Raw genomic sequence first — 14,354 nt, forward strand, 5'->3', positions numbered from 1 at the left:
ATGATTCTGTCACACTAAGGTGCGACCCGTCTTAATTGTCTGTGGCCGAATTGTAGCTTTGGCACAAGGTATACGTATACTCGAGAAAAGAATACACAAGACAAGAGGGTATCGTGTCAGTATGATTCTTCTCTGTCTTTAATCAAACGTGTACAGCTTTTATAACAGAATTTGAGCTACATCATCAGTTACATCATGGGCATGTTTCCAGTTACTATTTGCTTTTCCCAGGTCGCTACACAATTATTATGTACATTTCTGGGCTACCGTTTACTGCTCCCACATTGCTAGATAATACTTATATACACAAGTATTGTCTTCTAGCTTGACTCACCCTGGTCCACCCAGTTTATTCAATATTTGATGAAGCTTAGGTGAGTGATACCATACAGAAACAACTCTAAGAAAATATAAGAAAATCAGAAGTATCTTAAAGCAACATGATCTCAATATCCAGCAAAGCGTCCATATAGTGATACAGTTTTGATTCTTGTATATATTCATGTGCCATATATTCTTCCCTTAACAACCTTTAAAGGGGATGGAGCACAATTTGATCTTGGAAGTGACATCTCCACTCCCATATTAGGCCAAAGAGCCCTTCTAGCGGAGTTGGACTGGACCAGGGACCTGGCAGCGATACGGATAGATTCTGCAGAGGCGTCAGCCAAGAATCTGGTCGCACTTTTGAGTAAAAGAAGAAAGGCTAATAACTCCCATCTTGAGGTTACCCGAGAGATGTGCTCCTCCAATTGATCCAATTGACCGGAAGAGGGATCTGGCAACACATGTGGAAGCTATGTTGGTCTAAGTGAAGAGGTGGAAGTCTCCCAGGATTTTTTCAGCAGGTTTTCCACCTTCCTATCCATTGTATCCTTAAGCTGAGATTTGTCCTCAAAGGGAAGTGCAGTTTTCTTGGCTACTCTTGCCACCTGCATATCCACCTTAGGAAATCCGTACACTCCTGACATAGCTTCTTCTCTCAGGGTGAGGGAAGCTTCTTATTGCAGATGGCACGTCTAGGTACCTTCTTAGCAGGGTTTTTGGGTGCAGATTTGTCTCCCTAGGGAAAAAGGAAGAGAAGTATAACTAAAGGACTCCACTACAGTACTGTAAGACCCAGGACTCTGGGCATGGACCCATCCCTCTCCACAGACTTACTGAGGTTGGGGCAGCACTGGGCTCTGCAGGTGCAGGACAGGAAGCAGACACACCATCCATACTGCAGGGATTAACCTTACCTGGATGTATCTTCTGGCAGGTTTATGTAGGAATAAACCCTGCTCCAAGCGTCCTTGTGGTTTTCCCTCCTCGTCCTCTGGGTCCTGAGCAGGCATCAGCAAGATCAGCATGCTCTGCACACCATTCGAGAGCCAGGAGGCTGCAGAAAGCAAAACCCGGAAGCGTATGCATTCCACTTTGGAACACAAAACTTGGAAGTGACTTGCGCATGGTATGACATCACTTCCAGGTCGTGCTGAATGGCGTGCACGAGTGAAAGGAAGCCGGAGAGCTCAGGTAGGCCTCTGACTATGGGGATAACTGTCCCGCTTTACCCCCAGTGGGAGCGCAGGTGGGCCAGGAGGTCCCCAATCCTCTGCAAGGCAGGGAGATGGGCGCAGTGTGGAGGAGGAAAGCGAAGCCCACGATCACCACTGCCTGACTTCAGCAACAAAAAACAGGTACACTGCTGTCGCTGGCCACACAGCATACAGAAAAACAAAAGCTTCTCCATGCCCCATGGGGGACAGGAAAGACACTGACGAGTAGGAGGTGGGAGGCTTTTAACCTCTTTGTGCTTCCTGTCCGCCATTAGGGCGTGGAGACAACCTCCTATGCTGTCGTGGAAGGTCACTAGAGAAATCATAATTACATCCAAGGACTGTCCATAAAAGATATCACCAACGTGTTTCTGGTGCGTGTGCCATCCCTACTTATGGTGTCCAGAAACGCGTTGCTGATATATTTTATGGACAGTTCTTGGATGTAACCATGAATATATAATCTAATAACAGTTTAGGATTTTATCTCCATTGGAGCTGCATCCATTCCTGTATCCTCACTTCTTTTACTATGCAGAGCTATGGCAAGGATCCGTAGGCTCTGCACAAACTATGCCAGAGATTACACCTAAAAACTGGAGAACTCAGCCAAGTGTCTCCAGCCAAGGCACTCATAGTCACTGTTCTAATAAACTCCAAGAATTTCTGTCACTGAAGAATTTCTTGGAATAAGCACTATATCCAATATACAGCAACCCACACTTAATTTAGGCTCAGACTCCAGGGACGGCCCTACTTGTCAAATGGCCTGGCAGGGTAAGACAGTCTGAAATTATTCTAGGAGGACCAGCAGATCATCCATCTCTCCCCTTTAGTAGCACACGACATTGCTGCACCTTCTAATGGTCAGTGGAGTTTGAATAGCACAGACAATTCTGTGCCACCCACCCTCTGGTCCAAGCCCACGATATTTATTTGTCCAAAGTCATGCTGTTCAAAATATGAACAACAGTAAAAGGAGAACCCCTCAAAACAATCTATGGCTTCCCAAATTTCATACTAACTTCTGAGTTCCCATGTTCACCATCATTTTCAATCGACCATAAGGATACTCTAGACATCTACATTAAGCATGACTGTATTACAAAGCTCCGAGAAAAGTCAACTGCCACATACACTTCTATGCTATCAATAATTGACTGTACCATAAGTTCAACAGCAGACTATATCTTACAATAGATCCCAGGTCTACATCACTGTACGTCACTGTCTAGATTTATGATGAGCTCAGAGGTCTGGTGACAGGGCAGAAACACTCGCTCCTGTGATAAAACAAGCTAAAAGGGAAACGTATTCCCTCACCCAAACACACAGCTGAGAGTCCCTCCTGAATTATCAGTATATTCACTTATGCTTTCTCACTTGGCCAGGAGCTGTGTATGCAGGACACAGCAAATAATTTAGTACATAGGAAGGGGCACAATGATGAGATTCTCATTGCAGGAATGTTTTTTTAAACACATCCAATTGTGGAACTTATTAATATTACAGGATCTATTGATGAAAATGCACTTTGTTCGTGAGAAAAGACCTTTAAGTTTTACAATATATTATACATTCCACTAAATAGTGGCATGCAACTGTCCTTAATGGGTTAACGAAATGGGTGTAACAACAACATTACTATCTATTCAGGGTGAGGTAAGTTCAGTTTCATTTCTTCCTTCCTCCTTCAGGCATGGGGTCTATTGATCTGAGAGATGAGCTGCTCTGCTTCATCTGTTTATCTACATTTAAGGACCCTGAGATGTGGACACAACTTCTGCCGGGTCTGTATTGGTCGTGTGCTGGATACACAGGATGAGTCTGGTGTTGTAATAATTGTAATAAAGTCCTTCCTTTTGTGTATGTGTGTGTATGTGTGTGTATATGTATATATATATCGAATATATAAAGCTCAAAGTGTGTATGTATGTATGTATGTATGTATGTATGTATGTATGTGTGTGTGTATGTCCGGGATAGGCATCCGCACCGTCGCAGCTGCAGCCACAAAATTTGGCACAGTCACACGTCTGGACCCCGAGAGCGTCCTAAGCTATGTTGTGAGGCGAAATTTTAACCCCGCGCGTTCCAATTCACCAAACAAATTTGCCCCCATCTACATACTGGGGAAAAAGTGTGTGCGTGTCAAGCTCCGCCCCTCATTATGATGTCATAATGCCCCTATTTGCATACTGGGGAAACAGTGTGTGTGTATCAAGCCCCGCCCCTCATTATGATGTCACAATGGTTGCCATGGCGACGCTGATGTCATCATAGGTTGCAAGCCCTGCCGCCGCTCATTATGATGTCATAATGGTTGACTATGGGATGGAGGATGTGTGATGGGTATATGGGCACTGGACTATGGGATGGAGGATATGTATGACGGGTATATGGGCACGGGACTATGGGATGGCGGATATGTATATGGGCACAGGACTATGGGATGGAGGATGTGTGATGGGTATATGGGCACTGGACTATGGGATGGAGGATATGTATGACGGGTATATGGGCACGGGACTATGAGATGGCGGATATGTATGATGGGTATATGGGCACGGGACTATGGGATGGAGGATATGGGTATATGGGCATGGGACTATGAGATGAAGGATGTGTGATGGGTATATGGGCACTCGACTATGGGATGGCGAATATGTATGATGGGTATATGGGCATGGGACTATGGGATGGAGAATATGTATGATGGGTATATGGGCATGGGACTATGGGATGGAGAATATGTATGATGGGTATATGGGCATGGGACTATGGGATGGAGGATGTGTGATGGGTATATGGGCACTCGACTATGGGATGGAGGATATGTATGATGGGTATATGGGCATGGGCCTATGGGATCATGGATATGTATGATGGGTATATGGGCACGGGACTATGGGATGGAGGATAATTATAATTTGCTATAACTAACCACAGTTAGTTACTATGCCCGGGCAGCGCCGGGCTCTTCAGCTAATATATATATATATATATATATATATATTTATATATATTAGTGAAGGGACCACTGTGTCCACTAGGGGGCGCTGTGTGGGTGTCCCAGGATGGGTGTACTGGCACATCCAGTGTGGTAACAGGAGCAGGGTCCTAAATGACCGTTATGTATCCCAAGGTGGGTGGCCTTGGGATGAAGGCTTGATTATGTGCTGATCAGCAGAGCTACTGCTGATGTTTTGTTCCAATGTGTTCGGGAGAAGCCTTCAGGTGATTGGTGAGACGGGTGGGATCAATCACCTACAAATCCACCCAGGGGCGTGTCTAAAACGCCCATAGTAAAGCGTATGTGTATGACTGGTTGTAGGACATTTGATGAGGTCATAGCCATGTGATCCGGTAGGCGTGGCTACGGACCATATAAGGTGACCAGGGTAGGTAACATGAGTGAATGCTCTGACCCGGTTGGTCCGTGTGGAAGGTCTCGTGAGGCCGACTGCAGGAAGATGTGTCTGTCTTCCTGAGTGCACATGCGAACGCTGTATAACATGGCTGCATGTGCCTGGATAGTCAGGACTGAGACGCAGCTATGAGGTAACCCGGACAGGGGAAATAACTGAGGCTAGAGAGCCTGCGTAACAGACATAACAAAGCCTGTGTGACCACAGGGATAACAGAGCGGAGCTCTGACATGAACGTTATGCTGATCTGATATGAACTCTCTGTTGCTGTTGATGGTTTATGCTGCATAATAAACCGAATGGACTGAATTATGTTGAGAAACCTGTGCCGGACCTGATTTATCAGCTGCCTAGCGAGTATCCCCTACCTTAATGACAAGCGCTACCTTACAGTTGGTGGAGAATGCGAAGGGCAGTGTTGTAGCCTTGTTGCTAGGGGCAATGGACGAGGTCTGCAAAATTCGGTTGCTAAGGGCAACGATTTTCAAAAGCACATGTTGCAGTGTTGGCAACGCTGAGCCAGGAGGGCGGACAGTCTTGAAAACCGTGTGATATGCTGACCAGGGTCAGTGGAAGAGATTTATAGGACACCTCTGCGGTAGAGGGGTCCGAGAACCTGCGTGGCCAGCAGGTGACAGTCGTGAAAACCATGTGGTATGCTGACTGGGGTCAGAGAAAGAGACTGTGCATTGCTATAGGGTGCCTCTGTGGTAAGAGGTACCCGAGAACCTGTGTGGCCGATATCAGCAGGTAACAGACAGGTGTCTGTGTTGTACTGACCAGGGTCATTGAGAAAGACTGTGTACCTAGAGGGTTCAGTGTGCAAGGTCCCGGAGGGTCAGTATTGGGAGGTTCTGGGAGAGGAATCGGATCCCTGGAGCACGTGTTGTGACCTTGGACCTGGTGAAGCATGAGTGTTGGACAGTCTCAGGCAGAGATGGATGGCCAGAATAGCACCCGCTGAGCCCCTGGACCTGGTGAGGCCGGTGTGTTGGGAAACCCTGGGAGGAGGGTCGGCTCCCTGAATAGCACCCGGTGCGTTCTGTGTGTTGGACGGCCTCAGGAGGAGACGGACATCCTGAATAGCGCACAGACAGGACACGTGTGTGTTTTTCTGTTGTGTGTTTTTTTCTCTTTTCCCTCTCAAGCGAATTGCTGTAACTCAGTGGGGTTACGAAGGTGACACCAGCAGCTGTGTGTGAGCGGCAGTCAGAGGTGTCAGTGATTGGTGACAGCAGGAGCTGTGGCGGTGCCAGCAAGAACTTGTGTGGTATCATACTTAAAGGGCCAGTACGGGCCCAAGAGACAAACTGCTTTGTGTGAACTGTGGTCTAAGGAGACCTGTAGAAGGGACATGGGGAAATCCCGAAAGGGGGCGGTGACCCAAATCGGGTTGGTAACCCAAAAAGGGGTGGAGTCCTGGGGAATGGGGGTGGAGCATACCAATGCAAAAGAGGTGGTACAGATGAACTGTTGCCAGGAGCAAATGTCCCATGTCTGTCCAATCTGCCTGGTGAACTACCCAGCTGGCACGATGCTATGGGGGTGTGGCCTCCAGATAAATAATGAAGACATAGTTGGTCTGGTCGACCCTGGAAGCCCGGTGACTCTAGTGTGGGTTGCTACTGAGATACCCGGCAGAAAGGTGGGGGTCACTTGCAACCACTTGGGCACTAAGACTTGCCCGGTCACCAGGGTAGTCGTTGAGACAGGTTGGGACATCGAAGGACAGGATGTCCCGATAGTCCAGAGTCTGTCCTGTCCAGTGGTTATAGACCGGGATTCTAGACTGTTCTCTGGCTTGTGGGAGAGGGGAGTTCTTCTACAGCAAGACATTTCTACTGTTGGGCTAGCAGACATTGAGACAGTGACGCATGCTAAAGTGGACAAGTCAGTTATAGAAGTGATCGGAAGAAGGGGTACATCTGCCCAACTTACGGACCTGACGTCTCATGACATGACGGATGGTGGGCTGAGAGATGAGATGACTAGAGCGGACACACGGTCAGAGGGTAACTGGAGGGTTCACTCGGATGAAGGGGTGACTCAGTCTCTGGGGGTGACTGTGGCTCTGAGAGAGAAAAGGAGCACAGACTAGAAGAGCTAGAGAAGGAAGCCTCCGAGCTCAAAGATCACCTGGCATCGTGGCAAGATCTGAATAAGTCCCTCAGAGAAGAGGTAGGAGTACTCACAGAAACTGTAAGAGGTCTTCTGCGGGAGAAGAAGTGGGACGAAGACTTACAGCGGCAAGGCCCAAGTGATGAACAGAGTGAAGACAAGAAGAAACTGGAAAGTATGGAAGCAGAGATGATTCATATGCAGGAGGAGCTTGCTGCTGCAGAGCGTGCTAAAAGGCAAGCACAACAGGAATTAGGTGAACTGGCCGATGTAATTGCCAACAACAATGGTAAAGGTGCTCTGGCTTTGGAAGAAAAGAGGCGTTTAGAGTCTCGCATTGCACAGCTTGAAGAATTGGAGGAAGAACAAGGCAACGTTGAATTAGCCAATGACAGACTGAGAAAGGCCACACTTCAGGTTGACCAGATGAATGCTGATCTGAATGCGGAACGTAGTAATGCTCAGAAGAATGAGAATGCCCTTCACCAATTAGATCGCCAGAATAAGGAGTTAAAAACAAAGTTACAAGAATCAGAAGGCGCTGTTAAATCTAAATTCAAGGCTTCAATCACCGCTTTGGAAGCAAAGGTTGCACAACTGGAGGAACAGCTTGATGCTAAAACTAAAGAGCGACAATCTGCAAGCAAACAATTACGTTGTAAAGCGAAAAAACTGAAGGATGTACTAATGCTAATGGATGATGAAAGGCGTAATTCTGAGCAGTACAAAGACCTGGAGGAGAGAAATAATGTTCATCTGAAACAGCTGAAGCGCCAGCTGGAAGAAGCAGTGAAAGAGGCTCAACGTGCCAATAAATTGCACCGTAGATTACAGCGTGAACTGGAGGATGCTACAGAGACAACAGATGCAATGAACCGTGAGGTTAATGCACTGAAAAGCAAACTTAGACGTGGTGATGTACCATTTGTTACAAGACGCATAGGCAGAAAAGGAGTTGAGGGAGCGCACTGTAGAAGTGTGGTGACTAAACAGTGTCTGATGACGCAAATGGACTGTGTCTGGAGGGCCAAAGCCCAAGACCGATATTCTGACCGCTGGGGGTGGGGGAGGCCTAACGTAGATATGAGGCTGTATGACAGACAAAACAGACGGAGACGGTTCTCTCGACCTGTGGGGCAAGGTGACATGGGTGCCTGGTCTCGAGATCCCGGGGTGATGTCGTGTGTTCAACCCCACAAGCTTGAACAGAGTGGGGAGGTATGTGGTGTAGTGACCACTGTGTCCGCTAGGGGGCACTGTGTGGGTGTCCCAGGACGGGTGTATAGGCACATCCAGTGTGGTAACAGGAGCAGGGTCCTAAATGACCGTTAGGTATCCCAAGGTGGGTGGCCTTGGGATGAAGGCTTGATTATGTGCTTCATTGTTCCAATGTGTTAGGGAGAAGCCTTCAGGTGATTGGTGAGACGGGTGGGATCAATCACCTACAAATCCACCCAGGGGCGTGTGTCTAAAACGCCAATAGTAAAGCGTATGTGTATGACTGGTTGTAGGACCTGTGATGAGGTCATAGCCATGTGATCTGGTGGGCATGGCTACGGACAATATAAGGTAACCAGGGTAGGTCACATGAGTGAATGCTTTGGACCCGGTTGGTCTGTAGGGAAGGTCTTGTGAGGCCGACTGCAGGAAGATGTGTCTGTCTTCCTGAGTGCACATGCGGATGCTGTGTAACATGGCTGCATGTGCCTGAGAGTTCCCAGGAGAGGGAATGAATGTCAGGACTGAGACGCAGCTATGAGGTAACCCGGACAGGGGAAATAACTGTGAGGCTAGAGAGCCTGCGTACCAGACATAGCAAAGCCTGTGTGACCACAGGGATAACAGAGAGGAGCTCTGTCATGGACGTTATGCTGATCTGATATGAACTCTCTGTTGCTGTTGATGGTTTATGCTGCATAATAAACCGAATGGACTGAGTTATGTTGAGAAACCTGTGCCGGACCTGATTTATCAGCTGCCTAGCGAGTATCCCCTACCTTAATGACAAGCGCTACATATATACAGTCATATGTTAAAGTTTGGGCACCCCTATTAATGTTAACCTTTTTTCTTTATAACAATTTTGGTTTTTGCAACAGCTATTTCAGTTTCATATATCTAATAACTGATGGACTCAGTTATATTTCTGGATTCAAATGAGGTTTATTGTACTAACAGAAAATGTGCAATCTGCATTTTAACAAAATTTGACCGGTGCAAAAGTATGGGCACCTCAACATAAAAGTGACATTAATATTTCATAGATCCTCCTTTTGCATAAATAACAGCCTCTAGTCACTTCCTTTAGCTATTAATGAGATCCTGGATGAAGGTATTTGTGACCATTCTTGTTTACAAAACAATTCCAGTTCAGTTAAATTTGATGGTCGCCGAGCATGGACAGCCCGCTTCAAATCATCCCACAGATGTTCAATGATATTCAGGTCTGGGGACTGGGATGGCCATTCCAGAACATTGTAATTGTTCCTCTGCATGAATGCCTGAGTAGATTTGGAGCGGTGTTTTGGATCATTGTCTTGCTGAAATATCCATCCCCTGCGTAACTTCAACTTCGTCACTGATTCGTGCACATTATTGTCAAGAATCTGCTGATACTGAGTTGAATCCATGCGACCCTCAACTTTAACAAGATTCCCGATGCCGGCATTGGCCACACAGCCCCAAAGCATGATGGAACCTCCACCAAATTTTACTGTGGGTAGCAAGTGTTTTCTTGGAATGCTGTGTTTTTTAGCCTCCATGCATAGCGCCTTTTTGTATGACCAAACAACTCAATCTTTGTTTCATCAGTCCACAGGACTTTCTTCCAAAATGTAACTGGCTTGTCCAAATGTGCTTTTGCATACCTCAGGCGACTCTGTTTGTGGCGTGCTTGTAGAAACGGCTTCTTTCGCATCACTCTCCCATACAGCTTCTCCTTGTGCAAAGTGCGCTGTATTGTTGACCGATGCACAGTGACACCATCTGCAGCAAGATGATGCTGCAGGTCTTTGGAGGTGGTCTGTGGATTGTCCTTGACTGTTCTCCCCATTCTTCTTCTCTGCCTTTCTGTTATTTTTCTTGGCCTGCCACTTCTGGGCTTAACAAGAACTGTACCTGTGTTCTTCCATTTCCTTACTATGTTCCTCACAGTGGAAACTGACAGGTTAAATCTCTGAGACAACTTTTTGTATCCTTCCCCAGAAAAGCTATGTTGAATAATCTTTGTTTTCAGATCATTTGAGAGTTGTTTTGAGGAGCCCATGATGCCACTCTTCATAGGAGAATCAAATAGGAGAACTACTTGCAAGTGGCCACCTTAAATACCTTTTCTCATGATTTGATACACCTGGCTATGAAGTTCAAAGCTCAATGAGGTTACAAAACCAATTTAGTGCTTCAGGAAGTCAGTAAAAAGTAGTTATGAGTGTTCAAATCAAGAAAATGATAAGGGTGCCCATACTTTTGCACCTGTCAAATTTTGTTTAAATGCAGATTGCACATTTTCTGTTAGTACAATAAACCTCATTTGAATCCAGAAATATAACTGAGTCCATCAGTTATTAGATATATGAAACTGAAATAGCTGTTGCAAAAACCAAAATTGTTATAAAGAAAAAAGGTTAACATTAAAAGGGGTGCCCAAACTTTAACATATGACTGTATAATGGAGTATGCACCTTCCAAAAAGTTCAACTTTTGTCTCGTCAGTCCACAAAGTATTCTCCCAAAAGTTTTGTAATCATCAAAATGTTTTCTGGCAAAACTGAGATGATCCTTTATGTTCTTATTGCTCAGCAGTGGTTTTTGTTTTGTAAGTCTGTCATGAAGGCCATTTTTGCCCAGTCTATTCCTTTTGGTGGTGTCATGAACACAGACCTTAACTGAGGCAAGTGATGCGTGCATTTCTTTGGATGTTGTTGTGAGGTCTTTTGTGACCTCTTGGATGAGCCGTTGCAGTATGCAGAACTCTTGGGTAATTTGGGTTGGCTGGCCACATCTGGGAAAGTTCACCACTGTTCCATGATTTCACCATTTGTGGATAATGGTTCTCACTGTGGTTCTCTTTAGTCCCAAAACTTGAGAAATGGCTACATAACCTTTCCCAGACTGATAGATCTCAATTGCTTTGTTTCTCATTTGTTCCAGAATTTTTTTGGATTGCAGTATGAGGGTTAGGTTCACCACACCCTTGGTGTGATTTCAAAATTGGGGTTAATTTTGGGAGGTTTCTGTTCTATTTTTCTGACATATAATAGGTTCTTCAAAGGTGATGTGGCAATCTATTACAGCCAAAATTAGCTTCCTTCTGAACCATTCCATGTACCCAAAAAGTAGTTTTCTACTATATGTACGAAATCTTTCTCATGAGCAATGTTCAACGGACTTGTGACTAAACTTTTCTTTTATTCATAAAAGTGCTCAGTAGAGGATAAAACAGAATCAGCAGTACAAGTTACATGATATGTGACATTGATGCACTTCAGGTGACTGCGTCCCCTTAATCATGATGTTCAATATCTGGTTCCGCACCCCCTGGGGACATGAAAGGTCAGCTTGACACAGTTTTTCAGAAACACACCCTGTCCACATAGGCCCAGTGAGGCATGGGCAGTGAGAGAAGGTGGCCCATGCAGCCGCTAACATGGGGCCACACTTGCTCACTACCCTGAGAGGCTGAGAGGCTCCTTTTACTAGCACCAGTGAAACAGTGCACTGCCAGTCCGGCAGGAATGCCACCAGTTCCTTGTTAGATATAATCCCGGTCCGTTAACTGGATAATATCAGGCCAGAAACCAGCCCTGATAGCATGTGATGTTAAAGCTGAGAACATGGACACGTGAATTCATGTATCAAGATAAAAGAGCAGCCTAAAGTTAAATTATATATTTAATTGCCTTAAGGGCACACTACAAAATACACTGTATACACAATGGTTATAAGTATACAATGGTCAGATATGCAAATACAGGTGAAGTACAAAAGATATAAGCTGATGAGTCATGTCTAATACCGGTTTGATGTTCGACCATGTGTGCTGGGCCGCAATGGGGGAAGAGCTGCCAGCTGGTTCCCGTTGCTTGACGTGGCCACCCCCTTTAGAAGTGAACAGCAATAATGCCAAAACAGAGAGAGCACACAGCCTTACACAAACCTTTCAACTCCTTGGTCAGTCACACCCTTTTCACCCCGGGATGGGCCTTATCCCCCGCTCAAGGGTGTTTTTAGCTAAGACTTCCAAAACCTATAAAGGATCATAACTTCCCATCGGAAGGTCATAGGGCAGCAGTTCTGGCACCCTCGAATCCAGATGGGCCCCTGTTATGCTTGCAGACCAAACATGGCTACGCTACCTGGCTTCTATTAGCTGTTCTGTATTTCCCCAACCTGGGATGCTAGAATGGATCGAGACCCTGGAAAGTGTTTGGCCCACTCCAGCGATCTTGAAAATGAATCCGGTGTGTGGCTAGGACATACGATAACTCCATATTCTCTTTAAATCTCCTTTAAATCCTACCTGACTGGAGGAAGTTTGAATAAAGCAGTCACACAGCGTGGGCTTCACAGGTGGTCATCCTGTATGAGCTTGGATACTAACTGCTGGGGCTGGACCAACTGCTGAGCCAGGTGACCTGTTACAGCTGCACAGGCTGAGGGAAGACTGTAAGCTGCCATTAAATCTCCACATATTCTTCACAAAGGCCATGAAAGATTATATTACAGAGAGCATGCTGAAGGGACATATCAGACCTCCTCATCTCCGGTGGCAGCATAATTTTGCTTGGATATCCATAAACTAAGTAGGATCAATTTTCTGGATCTATTTCTCTCTCTCATTCTGGATCTCTTTAATCTGATCATCGGGGCTAAGTGGTTTTTCAAACTGGACCTTAGGGGGCCTATAATTTCATCTGTATTAAGGAGGTGGATGAGTGGAAGACTGCTTTTATTACACCAGAGGGGCATTATGAAAACCTTGTCATGTCACTTGGTTTAACCAATGCTCCCACCATGTTTCAGCACTTTGTAAACGACATTTTCCGTGATCTGGCAGGTAGATTTGCGGCAGTCTTTCTGGATGACCAATTGATTTATTCGCCAGACCTCAAGTCACATCAGGTATATGTCAGGCAGGTCCTACAAATTCTCAGGAAAAAGAAACTTGTCAAGTCTGAAAATTGTATGCTTACTGTTTAGGAGATTTCTTTTCAGGAGTATCTTCCACCAGCTTTTGTATGGATCCTGCGAATGTCCATGCGGTACTGGATTGGGATCACACTGAAAATTTAAAAGCTTTACAGCGGTTTCTGGGTTTCACCAACTATTACCATTCAGTTCAATTCAGCAAAGACTTTACTTTATGGATATGGCCAGGAAAGGAACAGACTTTTCCAAATGGTCTAAATCAGCCTGTGAAGCATTTGCTACCTTGAAAAAATGTTTTGCTTTTTCTCTGATTCTTATACAGCCTGACATTACTCAACCATTCATTATGGAGATAGATGTGTCAGAGGTAGTGGTTGGGGCTGTATTGTCACAGGGTAAGCCTCCAAGTAAATGGTGTCCGTGTGCATATGTCTCCAAAAATATGTTGTCCGCCGAAAACAATTTTGATATTGACTGATTGTCAGACACATAAACAGGCAAGGTGGTCATTGTTTTTTTTTTATCAGATTCAACTTTTTGTGACTTAGAGGCCAGGGGATAAGAACATTAAGGCTGGGTTCACATTGGGCTATGGGTATGCGTTTAATGCATTCATTACATAGCGGCACTAACGCTATGTAACGGATGCATTAATGCACCCATTGGCCGCCATCATAGTAGCGCAAATTCGGCATGCGTTAGCGATGATGCGTTACTTTGTGACGCACCCTCGAACACGGTCTACAGCGTTCTAGGGTGCATTAGGTCTAACGCACAGCCAATGGACGCATTCGCTGTGCATAGACCTGTATGGCTAATGCATAGTAGCGCATGGTAACAAAATGCTACCATGCGTTAGCGCATACGTTAGCACTAGGTGCACAAAAGATGTAAAAAATGACATCTGCATTAGTGCATCTGTTTAACGGATCCGTTAAATGGATGCCCCAAACGCAATGTGAACCTAGCCTAAGGCAACTGCATTGTCTTTTTATTTTTTGGGGAGCGGTAATACAGGTAACACAATAATATTGGTGATGGTGGATAGGTTCAGCAAGATGGCTCATTTCATTGCACTACCTGCATTACTGAATGCCATGACTTTCGCACAAATTTTTAT

The 14,354-nt window shown here is 45.6% G+C and overlaps 1 protein-coding gene across 1 annotated transcript; it reads left to right on the top strand.

Annotated features, from left to right (window-relative positions):
- Positions 1-3,164: 3,164 nt before the first annotated feature.
- On the top strand, positions 3,165-13,178 carry LOC141086311 (myosin-9-like). Its single transcript, XM_073572269.1, has 3 exons — positions 3,165-3,203; positions 7,193-8,068; positions 13,143-13,178. Exons 1-3 carry the CDS (start codon positions 3,165-3,167, stop codon positions 13,176-13,178), a joined length of 951 nt encoding a protein of 316 aa, XP_073428370.1.
- The last annotated feature ends 1,176 nt before the right edge of the window (positions 13,179-14,354 follow it).

This window comes from Dendrobates tinctorius, unplaced genomic scaffold (genome assembly GCF_039654945.1).
Source record: "Dendrobates tinctorius isolate UK_male_01 unplaced genomic scaffold, ASM3965494v1 ptg000031l, whole genome shotgun sequence".
Classification (NCBI taxonomy): Eukaryota; Metazoa; Chordata; class Amphibia; order Anura; family Dendrobatidae; genus Dendrobates; species Dendrobates tinctorius.

Bases quoted from the DNA above. Each gene is read 5' to 3' on its own strand.
- LOC141086311 (XM_073572269.1), top strand. From the start codon at position 3,165: ATGGGTGTAACAACAACATTACTATCTATTCAGGGTGAG. The intron at 3,204-7,192 runs GTAAGTTCAGTT...CTGCGGGAGAAG, and splicing joins TACTATCTATTCAGGGTGAG to AAGTGGGACGAAGACTTACA. The intron at 8,069-13,142 runs GTGACTAAACAG...GTGATCTGGCAG, and splicing joins GAGCGCACTGTAGAAGTGTG to GTAGATTTGCGGCAGTCTTT.